General features: G+C 39.9%; 1 protein-coding gene across 13 annotated transcripts in view; it reads right to left on the bottom strand.

Moving 5' to 3' along the window:
• Positions 1-15,208, bottom strand: part of FAM13B (family with sequence similarity 13 member B) — a 111,618-nt gene that overhangs the window by 19,500 nt on the left and 76,910 nt on the right. For 12 of the 13 annotated variants that reach the window (XM_033181109.1, XM_033181116.1, XM_033181121.1 and 9 more), the window contains 3 exons: positions 5,551-5,615; positions 2,976-3,024; positions 2,428-2,575 (listed from right to left, as the gene is read on the bottom strand). In XM_033181109.1, coding sequence (XP_033037000.1) covers positions 2,428-2,575; positions 2,976-3,024; positions 5,551-5,615 — 262 coding nt within the window. Of the gene's footprint in view, positions 1-2,427; positions 2,576-2,975; positions 3,025-5,550; positions 5,619-15,208 lie in introns of all 13 variants that reach the window. The other variant, XM_033181114.1, reaches the window with a different exon arrangement.

Raw genomic sequence — 15,208 nt, 5'->3', positions numbered from 1 at the left:
TAAGTTGGTCTCTTAAATAAATAAGACTTTCTCATTTAGAATATCCTAACTCCTGGCCGGGCACGGTGGCTCACGCCTGTAATCCCAGCACTTTGGGAGGCCAAGGCGGGCAGATCACCTGAGGTCGGGAGTTTGGGACCAGCCTGACCAACATGGAGAAACTCCATCTCTACTAAAATACAAAATTAGCCAGGCATGGTGGTACATGTCTGTAATCCCAGCTACTCGTGAGGCTGAGGCAGGAGAATTGCTTGAACCTGGGAGGCAGAGGTTGCGCTGAGGTGAGATCATGACATTGCACTGCAGCCTGGGCAACAAGAGCAAAACTCCATCTCAAAAAAAAAAAAAAAAAAATAGAATATCCTAACTCATAATTGTGGAAAATCAATCAATGTTTGCATTAGTGACAAAGTTAGAAGAAACAACATGGTCTACAAACAGCCACTCTACAAAGCACATGCATAGTTTATGGCTGGGAAGTTCACTATGGTGTCTGTAACCATTGGCTTTCTGAAAGTCGCAGACCCCTATTTCTGGAAGAGCAAGTAGGAGACCTACATAGACTTGTTTAGACTGTTGAACCAGGACAGCTCAGGCACTGAAAATCAGGCATCAGCAGCCTACAGGTTACCTCCTTTATCTATACCAAGGTATAGGTGCTGGATTCTGACATGGAAAAAAAAGTCCAGTATCAGGTTCTCTTTCAGGGAGACTCAAGAACACTGAAGTTAGACAGAGAAGGTCCATTCTCTTCAGACAATGAAAAACAATTGTTCTTCTATGTTTAAAATTTAATCAGGACTCCCAGGCCAAAGATCATATAGTATGTAGAACATACATACTGCATCTTCTAATAGGAAGAAACAAAAGTGCTTTATCAGAATCCCAGCTGCTTCCTTTGAAGACTCATTTCCTAGCAATGCTCCAAGGGATGCTCTGTCGACCACCATTCCTTTTATTTCAGCCACAATAAATAACAAAAAAGAACATTTAATCTTCAACTGCCACCAGTATGCTAACATATCCCCTAACACTGGGAAGCATCTTCATAAATTCCAGATGTCCTGAATAACCCAGAACAAAGCAAATGAAAGACAACTTCCTAATTTAGTCTAAGTTAAAACAGATAATATGCCACTGGGCATGCCAAACATCTAGACCTATATAAAAAGGAGGCTGGGGAGGAGACAGCAATAAAAATTGGCACAGACAATGACTTGGATGGGGCTCTTAAAAAAAAATGCCTAGACCTTAAAAAAAAAAAAACAAGATCCACACACACTCCATTTGTGATCTGCAATCAGGTGAGTACACTTACAGGGCCAAAAGGAGTCCATGGCACTGGCATTACAATTCCTGTTATTGCCAGCATATGTCAACAGATAACTTGCCAAAGGTGACAGAACCCAGGCATCTTCATCCAAGTGAATGAATATGTAACTCTGCTTAAGATTCTTGAGTTATCTCATTGTCTCTTTACCAAGGTGTATAATCCAGAAAAACTCCTAGATCCAAATTTATTGCTTGTTTCCCACCCCCACTGAACATTTTATTTGAAAGTTTACAAATACATAGCAAAATTGAAAGAACTTTACACTGAATATCCATATATCAATCACAATCTACCATTAGCATTCTACTATACTTGCTTTTTAACATTTATCCATCCCATTAACCATCTTATTTTTTTCACGGATTTCAGAGTAAACTGCAGGTATCAGTAAATTTCCCCATAAATACTCCAGTATGCAAATCATCCATTGAATTCAGCATTTGTTTACAGTTTTTTATTCTCTTGAAGTAAAAAGAGAACTTTATATACAAAGAAACACAAAAATCTATGTATTTGCTGAGTTTTGAGACATGCATATACCCATGTTGTTTGCTTGTTAAATTTTAACTTCTCTCCTTTGTGTAAATTTTTAGAGTCCCCTGCACCATACCTTCATAACCTAAGACAGAGATAACAGGAATATGGTACAATATTTGTTTAGAAGTACCCTTGAAGGTCATTTTCAAAAATGTACTGCTGATGATTCTAAGGACAAGGAAATTATACACCCTCTGTTTAAACTGGTGAGATCTCTAAGCCGTAACATACTAGGCTTTCAAAGACTGGGAGATAGCACTTGATTTAACTATTAACAAAAACGTATGCTGGGTGACTTTTTTAAAAAATCAGCTCTAACATCCATTTTCAAAGCTGTTGATGGATCAGATAAGAACTTCTAGATCATATGAGATGCTGCCCCAAAATCTCAGTGTGTTTCACTAAAAACACCCACTTACTTATCTTATATGAAAGGGAGAACAGAAGATCAAGATAAATAAGGTTATCCAGAAAAGGGCTGTAGTGTTATCATCGCTTAGGGTAATTTCAGTTACAAACAACATTATCAGGAAAATAATGTGTGTGGGTAAAATTACCTTCCCATTTATCACCATCGGAAACATTCTTCAGATCTAAATGTGGAATATTAACACATGCTGCTTCACCTTGAACACCAACACTTTGACCTCCTGGTACTTCTGACTCAGTGTTGGCATTCAAATCACATATCTTGCTACTAGAATCCTGTATTTTAAAATAAAGAATACATTTCACAACGACGGAAGCTTTTCACACCCAGCTTAAACACATCCAGCACATATCCACGTGTAGTCTTCATTAGTTTATTGTGCCTATACAGCCGACTATCCCATTCCCACTGTGCAAACTATTTTCAAATATAAACATGCAGTTTTAGAATATGTCTTATTGGAAGTTTGGATTCCAAATTCAGGAAAGTGTTTTCATAACCAAGTCTCTTGTAGCCAAAAGTGGCAAATTAAGTTGTTGTTTAACTGTAAAATACTTGATAAGAGTATTTATATTTAAATCTTTAAACCTAGCTAACCCACGTCAAAGACCAGACATAACAGACAGTTTAAACCTAGGCAAGTTTTTAAAGACTAAGATAAAAAATAGTTCTTACCAGAATCAAGTGTGACAATTTATCACTGTCAAATAACAAACATTCTTCCCTAAAAATACAAGTAAAGTTGTTAGTATATTAAGAATAAAAAGCCTACTATCATTATATATTTCTTACCTAGATTACTCTACTCCACCACACAGTTAGCATTTACAATGTGCGAGGAGAAAATGCCAACTGGACATATGCCCATTCTTTGGAGCCCTATATCTGAAAAATCACACAATACTGAAAAGATCCACAGAATCACTTCAGGTTTAGAAAAATCAAGTAACAATCCCTACTCCACCCCATAAACCACAGCAAAAAAGAAAAACCTTTATAAAATGAAAACTAAAATCCACAGTAAGTAGAAACCCAAAAGAATGTATAATAAAGATTTTATAAAATAAATGTTTTAACCAAATACACAGCTCTATTCTCTCCATTCCGGAAACTTTCAAAGGAGACTTTATTTTTTTATTTTTATTTTTTGAGGCAGAATCTCGCTCTGTCGCCCGGACCAGAGTGCAGTGGCCGGATCTCAGCTCACTGCAAGCTCCGCCTCCCGGGTTTACGCCATTCTCCTGCCTCAGCCTCCCGAGTAGCTGGGACTACAGGTGCCCGCCACCTCGCCCGGCTAGTTTTTGTATTTTTAGTAGAGACGGGGTTTCACTGTGTTAGCCAGGATGGTCTCGATCTCTTGACCTCGTGATCCGCCCGTCTCGGCCTCCCAAAGTGCTGGGATTACAGGCTTGAGCCACCGCGCCCGGCCTAGGAGACTTTATTTTTTTTAAAAAAAGACACTATGTCTTTTACTTTAAACCTAACTGTATTCTATCACAAGGTTACTACTTCCAGTCAAAGAAGGTTACTACTTCTAAACCTTTCCCTCCTCAAAACATAACAGTAACATACTAAAAGGAAATTTTTAAAAATTTCAGTCCACCTTTAATTTCCCCAGAAAAGCTAACCCTTATTTAGAACAAGTGTTATAGCAAGCTGTCGTAAGTGATCTGTACTTATTTTACCAGTCAAGAAAGCACCTGCTAATATACAGTGGATTATCAATATGCCTACTGGGGAAAACTTCTTTTCCCCAAAGGCACTGTGGCAATTTACAATGACACATCAAGATGTCACTTCTAACTGGTCATAACAGAGTATGCACTCAGGAGACATGCCTTGATCTAAATATGGCAAGTCATTTTCTCATACAGATAATTACCTTATTTTTGCTGAGCATAAGAAATGAACTAAATGCTCCAATAAGCTTAAAGGCATTCCTTTGCTTAGAGTAGGAGCAAATGGTAGGATGAGTAAATACTACCTTAGCAACCTAAAAGACCTAATCACCTACATTTGAGAAACATGAATGTTAAACAAACAAAACGTAATCCACCTAACCAAGGTACTCTTTGGATCTAAAAACCAGTTTGCTAACTTATACACAGATGAAGTTGAAGAGGAAAGAGCTTTTTCAAAAACAAAAAACAAAAAACAAAAACAAAACAACAACAACAACAGAAGAATCCTCACTAAATGGCTCCTTATTGTTCTACCAAATCCAGATGTCATCATTCTGGGGGTGCCTGTTAATGCTGTTAATCTTATATCTTCAGCCCATAGCTCCAATACTCCCTGGGCTGGAAGAGGATGATTCCTGCCTCCTGAAAGGAAGCACAAGGAACTGCTATAAGCAGGAAATCTGTGGACCTTCAGAGTATGGGGAGGCTCCAGAGACATGGCTCCAAAGAATTTACTTACCCTTAAAGAATAGGCTTCCTACTTATAATTAAAAGAAACAATGGAATACAAATATGTCCTGGCCAACAGACTGTCAGTAAATTAGTATGCTGTCTGGGATCTCTCAATATTTACAATCTAGTCTGCAACTTCATTACTGAAGTATTTTCAGAATCTCAAGTCACCTTCCTAAGTTATACTTTTTGGCAGCATCTTGAAGACTGATGCAAAGGGTAACAAGAACCCAAATCTTATTCTGTGACTTAAAACGTTCCAGAAAGCTTCTACCCAAAGAGGCTATCTATTGAGACTCCACATTTAGTTGAAATACTCATTGCCTCCAGTATTTCTCTACCATTATAGCCAGCCAAAGAGGTTAAAAAAGCACCAGCCGCCTAACAGTGTATTGAGACATATTGAGACACACCAAGGATAAATTCAAAGAGGAAGAAAAACATCCTACACATATTTGTTGAATCAAATACAATATCTCTCAGTTAGTTATACACAGTTACAAGACCATGAATTAACTCACTGACAGGTATACTCAGAATATCAGTAAATTCCCAATTGTTCCACAATCAACTGAAAGATTTAAATGTCTCCAAAAAGGCTGTTTTTCCCTCTGAATGTTTTCCAAGTTACAACTACTGTCTGTCTGAACCTGCATAAATCCAAACATTTATGGGTATTTAGTATCCTTTATGTCTACCATTATAACAACAAGGCTGTTTAAGATTATCTAAACTATATGTTTATAATGGATATTCATCTAAAAAATTCACCTCAAAAATCTGTGAAGAGCTCCAATTCTCAAAATGATTAATTAGAAACAAGAAAAAATGCTTACCTCTCAAGACAGCCATCTTCACTATCACCATGGTCACTGCATGGCTCTAACAATATACCTACAGACTGACAAAAAGAACACCACCATGTATTAATGGAGCTCCCAATACTCAGATATGAGAAGAAGTTGCCAATCTAAATTAGGATATTACAATACAGATTAGTCAAACACCCCTAATTAGCTATCATTTATAACAGTCTGTAGTACTTAGCATCTCCTTTTACAGGGAGTAATTTATCTTCCCTCAAAACCTGGGTCATATGAAGTACAGCAGGTATTCTGCATTTCTCTGTTAGGTAATATGTACCACCACTACCATCCTTCTTCCTTAGAATTCTTTCCTCCAAAATGATGGTCTTCTGATCCTGCTTGTCACCTGCTGCTTGCTTTATTTCTCCCCGGCCACAAAGATACAAGTTTGGTGACTTCTTGTAGATAGCAGTCATAGAGGAGTTCACCAGGTTCCTTTGTATATTTGAAGTAATAATTATTTTCCACAAAAAAGTCCCCACATGAGAAAACTCTCCCATTTTCCAACGAGCTTAGTGACATCATCTCACCCCTATTCCTCTCAAACTAAAAACCTACCAAGTCTAACACAAATACCCAGAGAATTACTACAAAATACATGAACGTTTTGGTGTTTTTGATGATCATCTTCAATTCAACAAAAGGTTCGACACTTCCTAGACTCTCTGACTCTTCTTTAGAAAGTACCACTTGTTCAATTTTGTTTAGCATGAAAGAAGGTCCATAAGAATCTGCAAAAAAGCTGTTAAACTACTAGTCCCTTTTCAAACTACACATCTATGAGGCTGTCTCACACGCTTCAACAAAACAATGTAACAGCAACAGACTAAATGCAGGAGCATGTAGGAGAATCCAGCTGTCTTCTGTAAGTCAAACAGGTATCAACAGTATTTCTAGCTATGTAAAACAATGCCACTCCTCAAACTTAAAAAAATTTATGAAAACAGCTGTCTATTATGGAAAAGAGCAACCTTACTTATGTTACCATAAATGAGTTTATGTTAAAGTAAATTCATGTTTTTTAAATTTCTCAGTTTTAATTCCTAATATGGCAAATCCTGATAGACATACCTATGTAAACAAAAGCTCTTTGGGATCTTCAAATAAGTATAAATAAGTCCCCAAGACCCAAAGTGTGAGAATTACTGATACACAAATCAGACTTCCGTAACCTTTATGATCAATAACAAGTGTCCCTAACCCCCTGTTAGGAACCAGGCCACACAGCAGGAGGTGAGCAGCCAGGGGAGTGGGGAGTGAGCATTACGGCATGAGCTCCGCCTCCGGTCAGAGATTCTCAGACCGGATTCTCAGAGAGGCGCGAACCCTATTGTAAGCTGTGCATGCGAGGGATCTAGGTTGTGTGTTCCTTATGAGAATCTAACTAATGCTTTGATGATGTGAGGCAGAACAGTTTCACTACAAAACCCCAACCCCCAATCCACTGTCCGGGGAAAAAGTGTCGTCCACAAAACCAGTCCCTGGTTCCAAAAAGGTTGGGGACCACTGCTCTAGAAGATAGCTTTACATTCTGAAGGTTTCTGGGCACATGAAATAACCATTACCCAGACCAAATATTTAATTTTTATTTACTTGAAAAAAAAATTTTTTTGAGACAGTCTCACTCTGTCATCCAGGTCAGAGTGCAGTGGTGCAATTTCAGCTCACTTTTTGAGCCAAATACAAAAATACAAAAATTGTTTTGTATTTTTAGTAGAGATGGGGTTTCAGCATGTTGAATAGGGTAATTTGTAATTTTAGTAGAAGTGAGTTTCAGCATGTTGGCCAGGCTGGTCTCGAACTCCTGACCTCAAGTGATCCACCTGTCTTCTGCCTCCCAAAGTCCTGGGATTACAGGCGTGAGCCACTGCACACAGTCAGACCCAATATTTAAAATGAACCTTGGGGCCAGGAACAGTGGCTCACACCTGTAATCCCAGCACTCTGGGAGGCTGTGGCGATCAAACCACTTGAGACCAGCCTGGCCAACATGGCGAGACCCCATCTCTACTAAAAATACAAAAATTAGCTGGGCATGGTAGCATACACCTGTAGTCTCAGCTACTCGGGAGACTGAGACAGGAGAATTGCCTGAACTCAGGAAGCAGAGGCTGCAGTGAGCCAAGATTGCACCACTGCACTCCAGTCTGGGAGACAGTACAAGGCTCTGTCACAAACAAACAGAACCTTGGTATCTCACTCAAAAGAACCAAATTCAAGCCCTAGCTCTGCCTTTCTCATCACAAATATGAGAATAACAATAATTTACTTGACTACCTTAGAGTTACCATAGAGAATCAAAAGAAACAGTTTATAAGGAAAACCATCTATATAGGCCAGGCACAGAGGCTCACACTTGTAATCCCAACACTTTGGGAGGCCAAGGCAGGTGGATCACTTGAGGTCAGGAGTTCAAGACCAGCCTAGTCAACATGGTGAAATCCCGTCTACTAAAAATACAAAAATTAGCCAAGTGCGGTAGTGTGTGCCTGTAATCCCAGTTACTCGAGAGGCTGAGGCACAAGAATCCCTTGAACCCAGTAGGTTAAAGGAGATTGCAGTGAGTGGAGACTGTGCCACTGCACTCCAGCCTGGGCAACAGAGCGAGACTCTGTTTCAAAAAAATATAAGATATATAAATAAAATAAAATATTAGCGGGCAAAATAACCTGTATCTTCTCCTCACCTCCTCCCATGTGACCTTTCACAAACATTAAGGTCTGCAAAGGAAGGCTAAGGTGCTCTGGTCTCAATTCAGGTAAGTTAGAGAGCTTTGGCGGTGGTGGTGGTTGTGGCAGCAGCAGGAGGTATATAGCAGATACAGCACAGTCATATTAGCAGTATCTTAGGAGCTATAGGGGACTACTGCCAAGAGTTAATTAAAACCTGACAGGCATTTCCAGTAATCCCTCTGGTCTCCATCCCTTCCTTAGGGGTCCATAATTGGTGCACACACATTGCTTAGTTCTGCATCTTACCATTTCCACTCACTTACCTTTGGCTCAAGCATGCTAGTTACTTCCATTAAATAGGCTACATATCTCCACTCCATTCTGTACCTTTTATTTGCTGAACAAACACTCAATAAATTGCATATTGATATACTTCTGTCTAGCCTATCCTCTCTCTTCTACTGAATTACCACGATCAATACTGATGAGGTCTTAGACCAGTACAGGTCAAATTTACAGCCTTCTCTTCCTCTTGACTATCTGCTAGAGTTTATAAATACTTCTGGTCTCCACTTCTGAAAGGAGATAAAGCAGTTTCTCAGTGTTTGCAAGGTATGAATGATTCTTTTTTTTTTTTTTTTTTTTTTTTGAGACGGAGTCTCGCTCTGCCGCCCAGGCTGGAGTGCAGTGGCCAGATCTCAGCTCACTGCAAGCTCCGCCTCCCGGGTTTACGCCATTCTCCTGCCTCAGCCTCCCGAGTAGCTGGGACTACAGGTGCCTGCCACCTCGCCCGGCTAGTTTTTTGTATTTTTTAGTAGAGACGGGGTTTCACCGTGTTAGCCAGGATGGTCTCGATCTTCTGACCTCATGATCCACCCGTCTCGGCCTCCCAAAGTGCTGGGATTACAGGCTTGAGCCACCGCGCCCGGCAGAAAACTTCATTCTAAATTTCTAATCCATCCAACATGTACTCTGTACCCTGGCTAACTATTTCAAAGCTAATTTGTCAATGCCTTTACCAGTGTGGTCTAGTTTATGACCAGCTTTCTGTCCTCCAGACAGCAGATGCTACAAGAAAATGTGTCACTTAACATACCTTCCTAGTTGGCTCACTACAAATTCATGTCATCAAACTTCAGCTAGACCTCCATTGGTTCCCAAATATCTGGTGACTCAATTCTATCTGATTTCTCTCCACAGAGACTCTTGCAAAACTTTACCTATTTCTTCAGATCCAAACCCAATTCCTGACTCCTCACCCTCTGCAAATGCATTTCATTTTTAAATGGTCAAAGTCATCTGAATTAAGTCCCCAAAACACCTCTCACTTAGAAAATATTCTATATATCCCCTTTTACTGAAGATTAAAAGTAGCTTTTCCTATATAGGAATAGTCATTCAACTTGCACGCTGAATCGCCTTCCTTCCACTTCTCACTCCCAATCCCCTCTATGCAGTGTTCCCCTAACTACCCTGGATTTTTTTTTTCTTTCTGACATTTTTCAGTCTCTCCCTATCTAGTGACTGATTCCTACTGACATGCTCAAATCTCCATCCTGTATCAAGAAAGCAGAAGCGGGGGGTGGGGAGGAAATCTCTTCCACAACCAGACTGCTCAACTCTTCTCTTTCCTTTTTTTTTTTTGAGACAGAGTCTTGCTCTCTTGCCCAGGCTGGAGTGCGGTGGCATGATCTCCTGGGTTCACGCCATTCTCCTGCCTCAGCCTCCTAAGTAGCTGGGACTATAGGCGCCTGCCACCACGCCTGGCTAATTTTTTGTATTCTTAGTAGAGACGGGGTTTCACTATGTTAGCCAGGATGGTCTCCATCTCTGGAGATCCGCCCGCCTCGGCCTCCCAAAGTGCTGGGATTACAGGCGTGAGCCACCACTCCCGGCCTTCTCTTTCCTTTTAATTTCAAAACAAAACTTGTCCAAAAGGCATTCCACACACCGCAGCTTCTACCTACTCACCTGATACTCATTCTCAACCATGAAATCCTCTACCTACCAAAGCTCCTTTCTCTACCAATAATTTCTATCACTAAATCCAATAAATTTTAATTGGAATTTTTTGCTTAAATTATTTAATTATAAATCAGAGAAACTGTTGGAAACCTAAATATAAGAACATATGAAGAAAAGTAAAATCATCCATAATCTATCAGCCAGAAGGCCACTGTGAATATTCTGACTTGGCCTTTTGACTATGTGCCACACACACATGCAGTACATGCACACAAAGAAATTGGGACTGCATTAGCTTTAGTAATCTACACTTGGTTTTTTTATTTTTTCTTCTTCTTCTAAATAACTTTACCTCACAACTATTACTTGGACCTTTAAAATAATTTTAAATGACTCAACAATATCCTAGTATATGGATATACCATGATTTATCTAATCACTTTCCATTTAGGACTTTTTGTGTTTCCCTTTTTTTTTCCTGCAAATAAACCCCCAATAAGAATTCTAGTAGCAAAATCTTTGCATACACCCCTGATTTGTATGTATTTCCTTAGGACACAGTCTTGGATTTTGAAATTTCTGGATCAAAGGTTTAAGGTCTTTTGTTCTTACTGTTAATGTGTTTTCCAGGAAGTTCACAGCAATTTATACTTCCCATGTCTATTTGAGACCACTTATCTTACCCTCACCAGCATTAAATGTACTGTTCCTAGGTATTCTTAAATGTTTTGTTCAACAGCAAAGTCAAAGAAAAAAAAAGCCATTTCATTAGACTTTTAACCCCCCTAGCAAGCAAATAAAATTAAACTTACTCTTCTTATTTTTGTACCTTTGCCTCCCACCACCTTTCTCCTCCTTTTACCTCTCTATTTTGACCAACTTTCAGACTCAGGAAAAAATCCCATCCTCTTTGACATTCCCAACTGCTATGGTCATGGCTGCTTTTTTTTCCTCCAAAGTGCTAGAATACAGAGGTTCCCCTAGGGTTTCTTTAATCCCCATTTATTCTTTTATTCAAGTCACTGCATTCACTCACAGACAAAATGAGCCCCCACCACCAGCCACAGCTCAAGACCTAAACATCTGCTTCATACATCTGCTTCATATAAACCACCTTGATATTCCAGTTCTGCAACACTGACCTCTTTTCCAGTCTCTTAGTGTCTGTATTTCTTACCCAAGTTTACACCTAAATTTAATCATTTTCACCTTTGGAATTTTCTCTATTTTTCCTTCCTTCCCTAGGGCTCACAGTTCAGATTTTTTTTTTTTTTTTTTTTTTTTTTTTGAGACAGGGTCTTACTCTTTCGCCCAGGCTGGAGTGCAGTGGCATAATCTCAGCTAACTGCAACCCCTCTTCCCAAGTTCAAGAAATTCTCCTGCCTCAGCCTCCCAAGTAGCTGTGACTACAGGCATGTGCCACCACACCCAGCTAATTTTTGTATTTTTTGGTAGAGATGAGGTTTCACCATGTTGGCCAGGCTGGTCTCAAACTCCTGACCTCAGGTGATCCGCCCACCTCGGCCTCCCAAAGTGCTGGGATTACAGGCGTGAGCCACCATGCCTGGTTAATTTTTATTTTTTATAGAGAGGGGGTTGTGCCATGTTGCCCAGGCTGGTCTTGAACTCCTGGGGCTCAAGCAATCCACCTGCCTCAGCCTCCCAAAGTGCTAGGATTACAGGTGTAAGCCACTGCGCCCAGCCTGATACACCAATTTCATTCAACAAATTATTTACCGAGTTGCTTACTAGCTTACTATGTGCTATTCTGGCACGCAGATCACTTGAGGTCAGGAGATCAAGACCAGCCTGGCCAACACGTGAAACCCCATCTCTACTAAAAATACAAAAATTAGCCTGGCTTGGTGGCACATGCCTGTAATCCCAGCTACCTGTGAGGCTGAGGCAGGAGAATGGCTTGAACCCAGGGGACAGGGGCTGTACTGTGCCGAGACTATGCCACTGCACTCCAGCCTGGGCAACAAAGCAAGACCCCATCTCGGGGAAAAAAAAAGTGGGGAGGAAAGGGAAGCAGGGAAAAAGGACAAAAAGTTCAGAGACTAGAGTGGGTAGGTAAGTGGGAGGGCCTGCCATAAACAGAGAGTGATGAGGAGATTTGGCAAAATTGAGGAAATATCTGCAAGATTAGGTAAGAATGTAAGCTAAGGAGATATCCACAAATAAGCAATCCAGACAGGACTTAAGATTTAGCTGTCTCAATCCTGACTATCACAGCCAATATTCCATAGTGCCTATAGCTGTATTTTGATACCTAGATGGCACTGGAAGGTTTTAGGAAGAGAAGTATCATTATCTAATTTTCCTCTTAAAAGGATCATTGTGGTTCTGTGTTGAGAACACACCATCAAGAAACAAAGATGAGATCAATTAGGAGGCAATATTAATCCAGGTGACATGATGGCAGTTTGGACCTGCAGGGTGGCAACAGAAACAGTAAAAAGTGGTCAGACTTCTCTTCTGAAGTAAGTCATAAAACCTTTGACTGGGCGTGGTGGCTCACGCCTGTAATCCTAGCATTTTGGGAGGCCACGGCAGGCAGGTCACCTGAGGTCAGGAGCTGGAGACCAGCCTGTCCAACATAGTGAAACTCTGTCTCAACTAAAAATACAAAAAATTAGCCCGGCATGGTGGCAGGCGCCTGTAATCCCAGCTACTCGGGAGGCTGAGACAGGAGAATTGCTTGTACACGAGAGGCAGAGGTCGCGGTGAGCTGAGATTGCGCCACTGCTGCAGCCTGGGCAAGAAGAGCAAAACTGCATCTCAAAACAAACAAACAAACAAAAAAACCCCTTCATTCCAGAAGTACCCTATACCTGGACGAAAGGAATGCCCTTACCCCTGAACACACAGGGACACAGAAAAGAATCTCAACAAACAAGGCCTTGGTTAATCAGCCGCCCTTCATTTATCATCCTCTTTGTCTAATTATTCATCCACACCACTGTCCACTTTTCATCAAATCAAAGCATTAAAATACACAGGTGTGTCTGTTTCTTTGGGTCTTGATTTCTGAAGATGTTCATGTCATGTAAAACTTACATTAAATAAATGTGTACGCTTTTCTCTTGTTAATATCTTCTGTTACAGGTGCCTCAGCTATGAACCTAATAATGGGTAAGGAAAGAAATCTTTCTTACTCAACAGATGCTTGGTAAAGATATACCAGCGGAAATGTTGGGTGCCTAGTTGGATACAGCAATCTAAAATTCCAAAACATGTCTGGACTGGAGATACAAATTTGGGAATCAGTAGCATATAGATGGTAGTTAGAGCCATTAGGCTAAACAAGATTACTGAGGAAGTGAATAAAAATAAGCAATCTGAGAAATGGGCCCTGGGCCATTCCAAATTTAAGAGATTCAGAAGAGGAAGAGCAATCAGCAGAGGGGAATGAGAGAACAGCCAGTGTAGGGCAAAAAAAAAAAGAGTGAGCTATCCTGAATGCCAAGTGAAAAAAGTATATCAAGGTAGTGGGAGTAATTAATTGAATCAAACTTTGCTATTAGGTCAAATAAAACATTCAACAGACATCACTGGTGACTTGCAAAAGCTATTTCAGAGGAATGAATGGTCAGAGGAAAGGATAGCTGCAGTGAATTTAGGAGAGAATTGGAGGAAAAGAGTTAAAGAAAAGAGACACAGACAATTCTTCCAGCAATTCTATTTATAAAGTGAAGCAGAGAAATCAGGGTGTAGCTAGCTAGAATGGGATGGGGAGAGTCAAGAGCGGGATTTTTCTGAACTTGGAAGAAATAACAGTATAAATGTTTTAAACTGATGGGAATGACTAGGTAGACAGGCAGAAATTGATAATCCAGTGATACTGAACAAAGGCAGAATACAAAAGCTAATTCTTCTTACTCTAAATTCCTCTTGAGCCCTACTTTAGTGTATGGTTTAGAATGAAAATATACTGAGGAAACCCACCTTATCTATTAATTTAGCATCTTATTTTTAAAAGTAGTATCAAAATTACATTTTCAGTGTCTTAGAAAGATGCTGCTTTTTACATTTAATGGCAATTATATTTTTTTAAAAAGTTAACACTAACAAATGTGACAGTGACAATAATTTAGTCATTATTACAACAATGTTCCTGGGTTTTTGCTAATCAAGAAAGGACGCCAACAGTGGGGATTCAGAACATGCCACACCAAATTATTACTCTTTGCCATAAGGATTATTTTTAGTTTATTATTTTCAGAAATAGCAAACACAGGATAATACAGAGAAGTCACCCTTATATAAAAGGAATTTTCATCTGTAGTAGAAATCTCCATTTCTACGGGTATCTCCTCTCTGTACGAGCAAAAGAAATATGACTTTAAATCACTAAAAACTATCAATCTTCAGGGCAAAGCTTAACTTTGCTTACAGTGATTTTCCTGGTCATCTCATTACAACTAGGTCTCCCCAACACCCTTTTTACCTCTGTTTCAGGACGTGATGGTATTTAAGCCACCTCTGAGAGATTTACTCACTTCCCCCGAGTATCTCCCATGTGTATATAAGGGATACATGTCTTAAAACTTGTTTTTCTCTTGTTAACCAGTATTTTGTTGCAGAGGTCTATCCCATCCTAAGAACTGTATGAGAATATTATATATTCTCCCCATACCATGTTCTTCAGCAAAACTCCTAAGAAATACAGAAGCTGTCTTAAAAATAACAAAAGTCAACCATAATACCACCTAGCTACCTCGGCGGACATCATAATTTCTTTCTAGGAAAATAATTTAAAGTAAGTTGAAACTTTTTTTTAGTTTTTTTTTTTTTTTTTTTTTTTGAGATGGAGTCTCACTCTGTCGCCCAGGCTAGAGTGCAATGGCACAATCTTGGCTCACGGCAAACTGCCTCCTGGGTTCACACCTTTCTCCTGCCTCAGCCTCCCGGATAGCCTACCACCACGCCCCGCTAATTTTTTTGTATTTTTAGTAGAGATGGGGTTTCACCGTGTTAGCCAGGATGGT

The sequence above is a fragment of the Trachypithecus francoisi genome, unplaced genomic scaffold, assembly GCF_009764315.1.
Source record: "Trachypithecus francoisi isolate TF-2019V2 unplaced genomic scaffold, Tfra_2.0 Lachesis_group2, whole genome shotgun sequence".
Taxonomy (NCBI): domain Eukaryota; kingdom Metazoa; phylum Chordata; class Mammalia; order Primates; family Cercopithecidae; genus Trachypithecus; species Trachypithecus francoisi.
The sequence above is the reverse complement of the archived record's forward strand: the minus strand, read 5'-3'. Positions and strand labels throughout refer to the sequence as shown.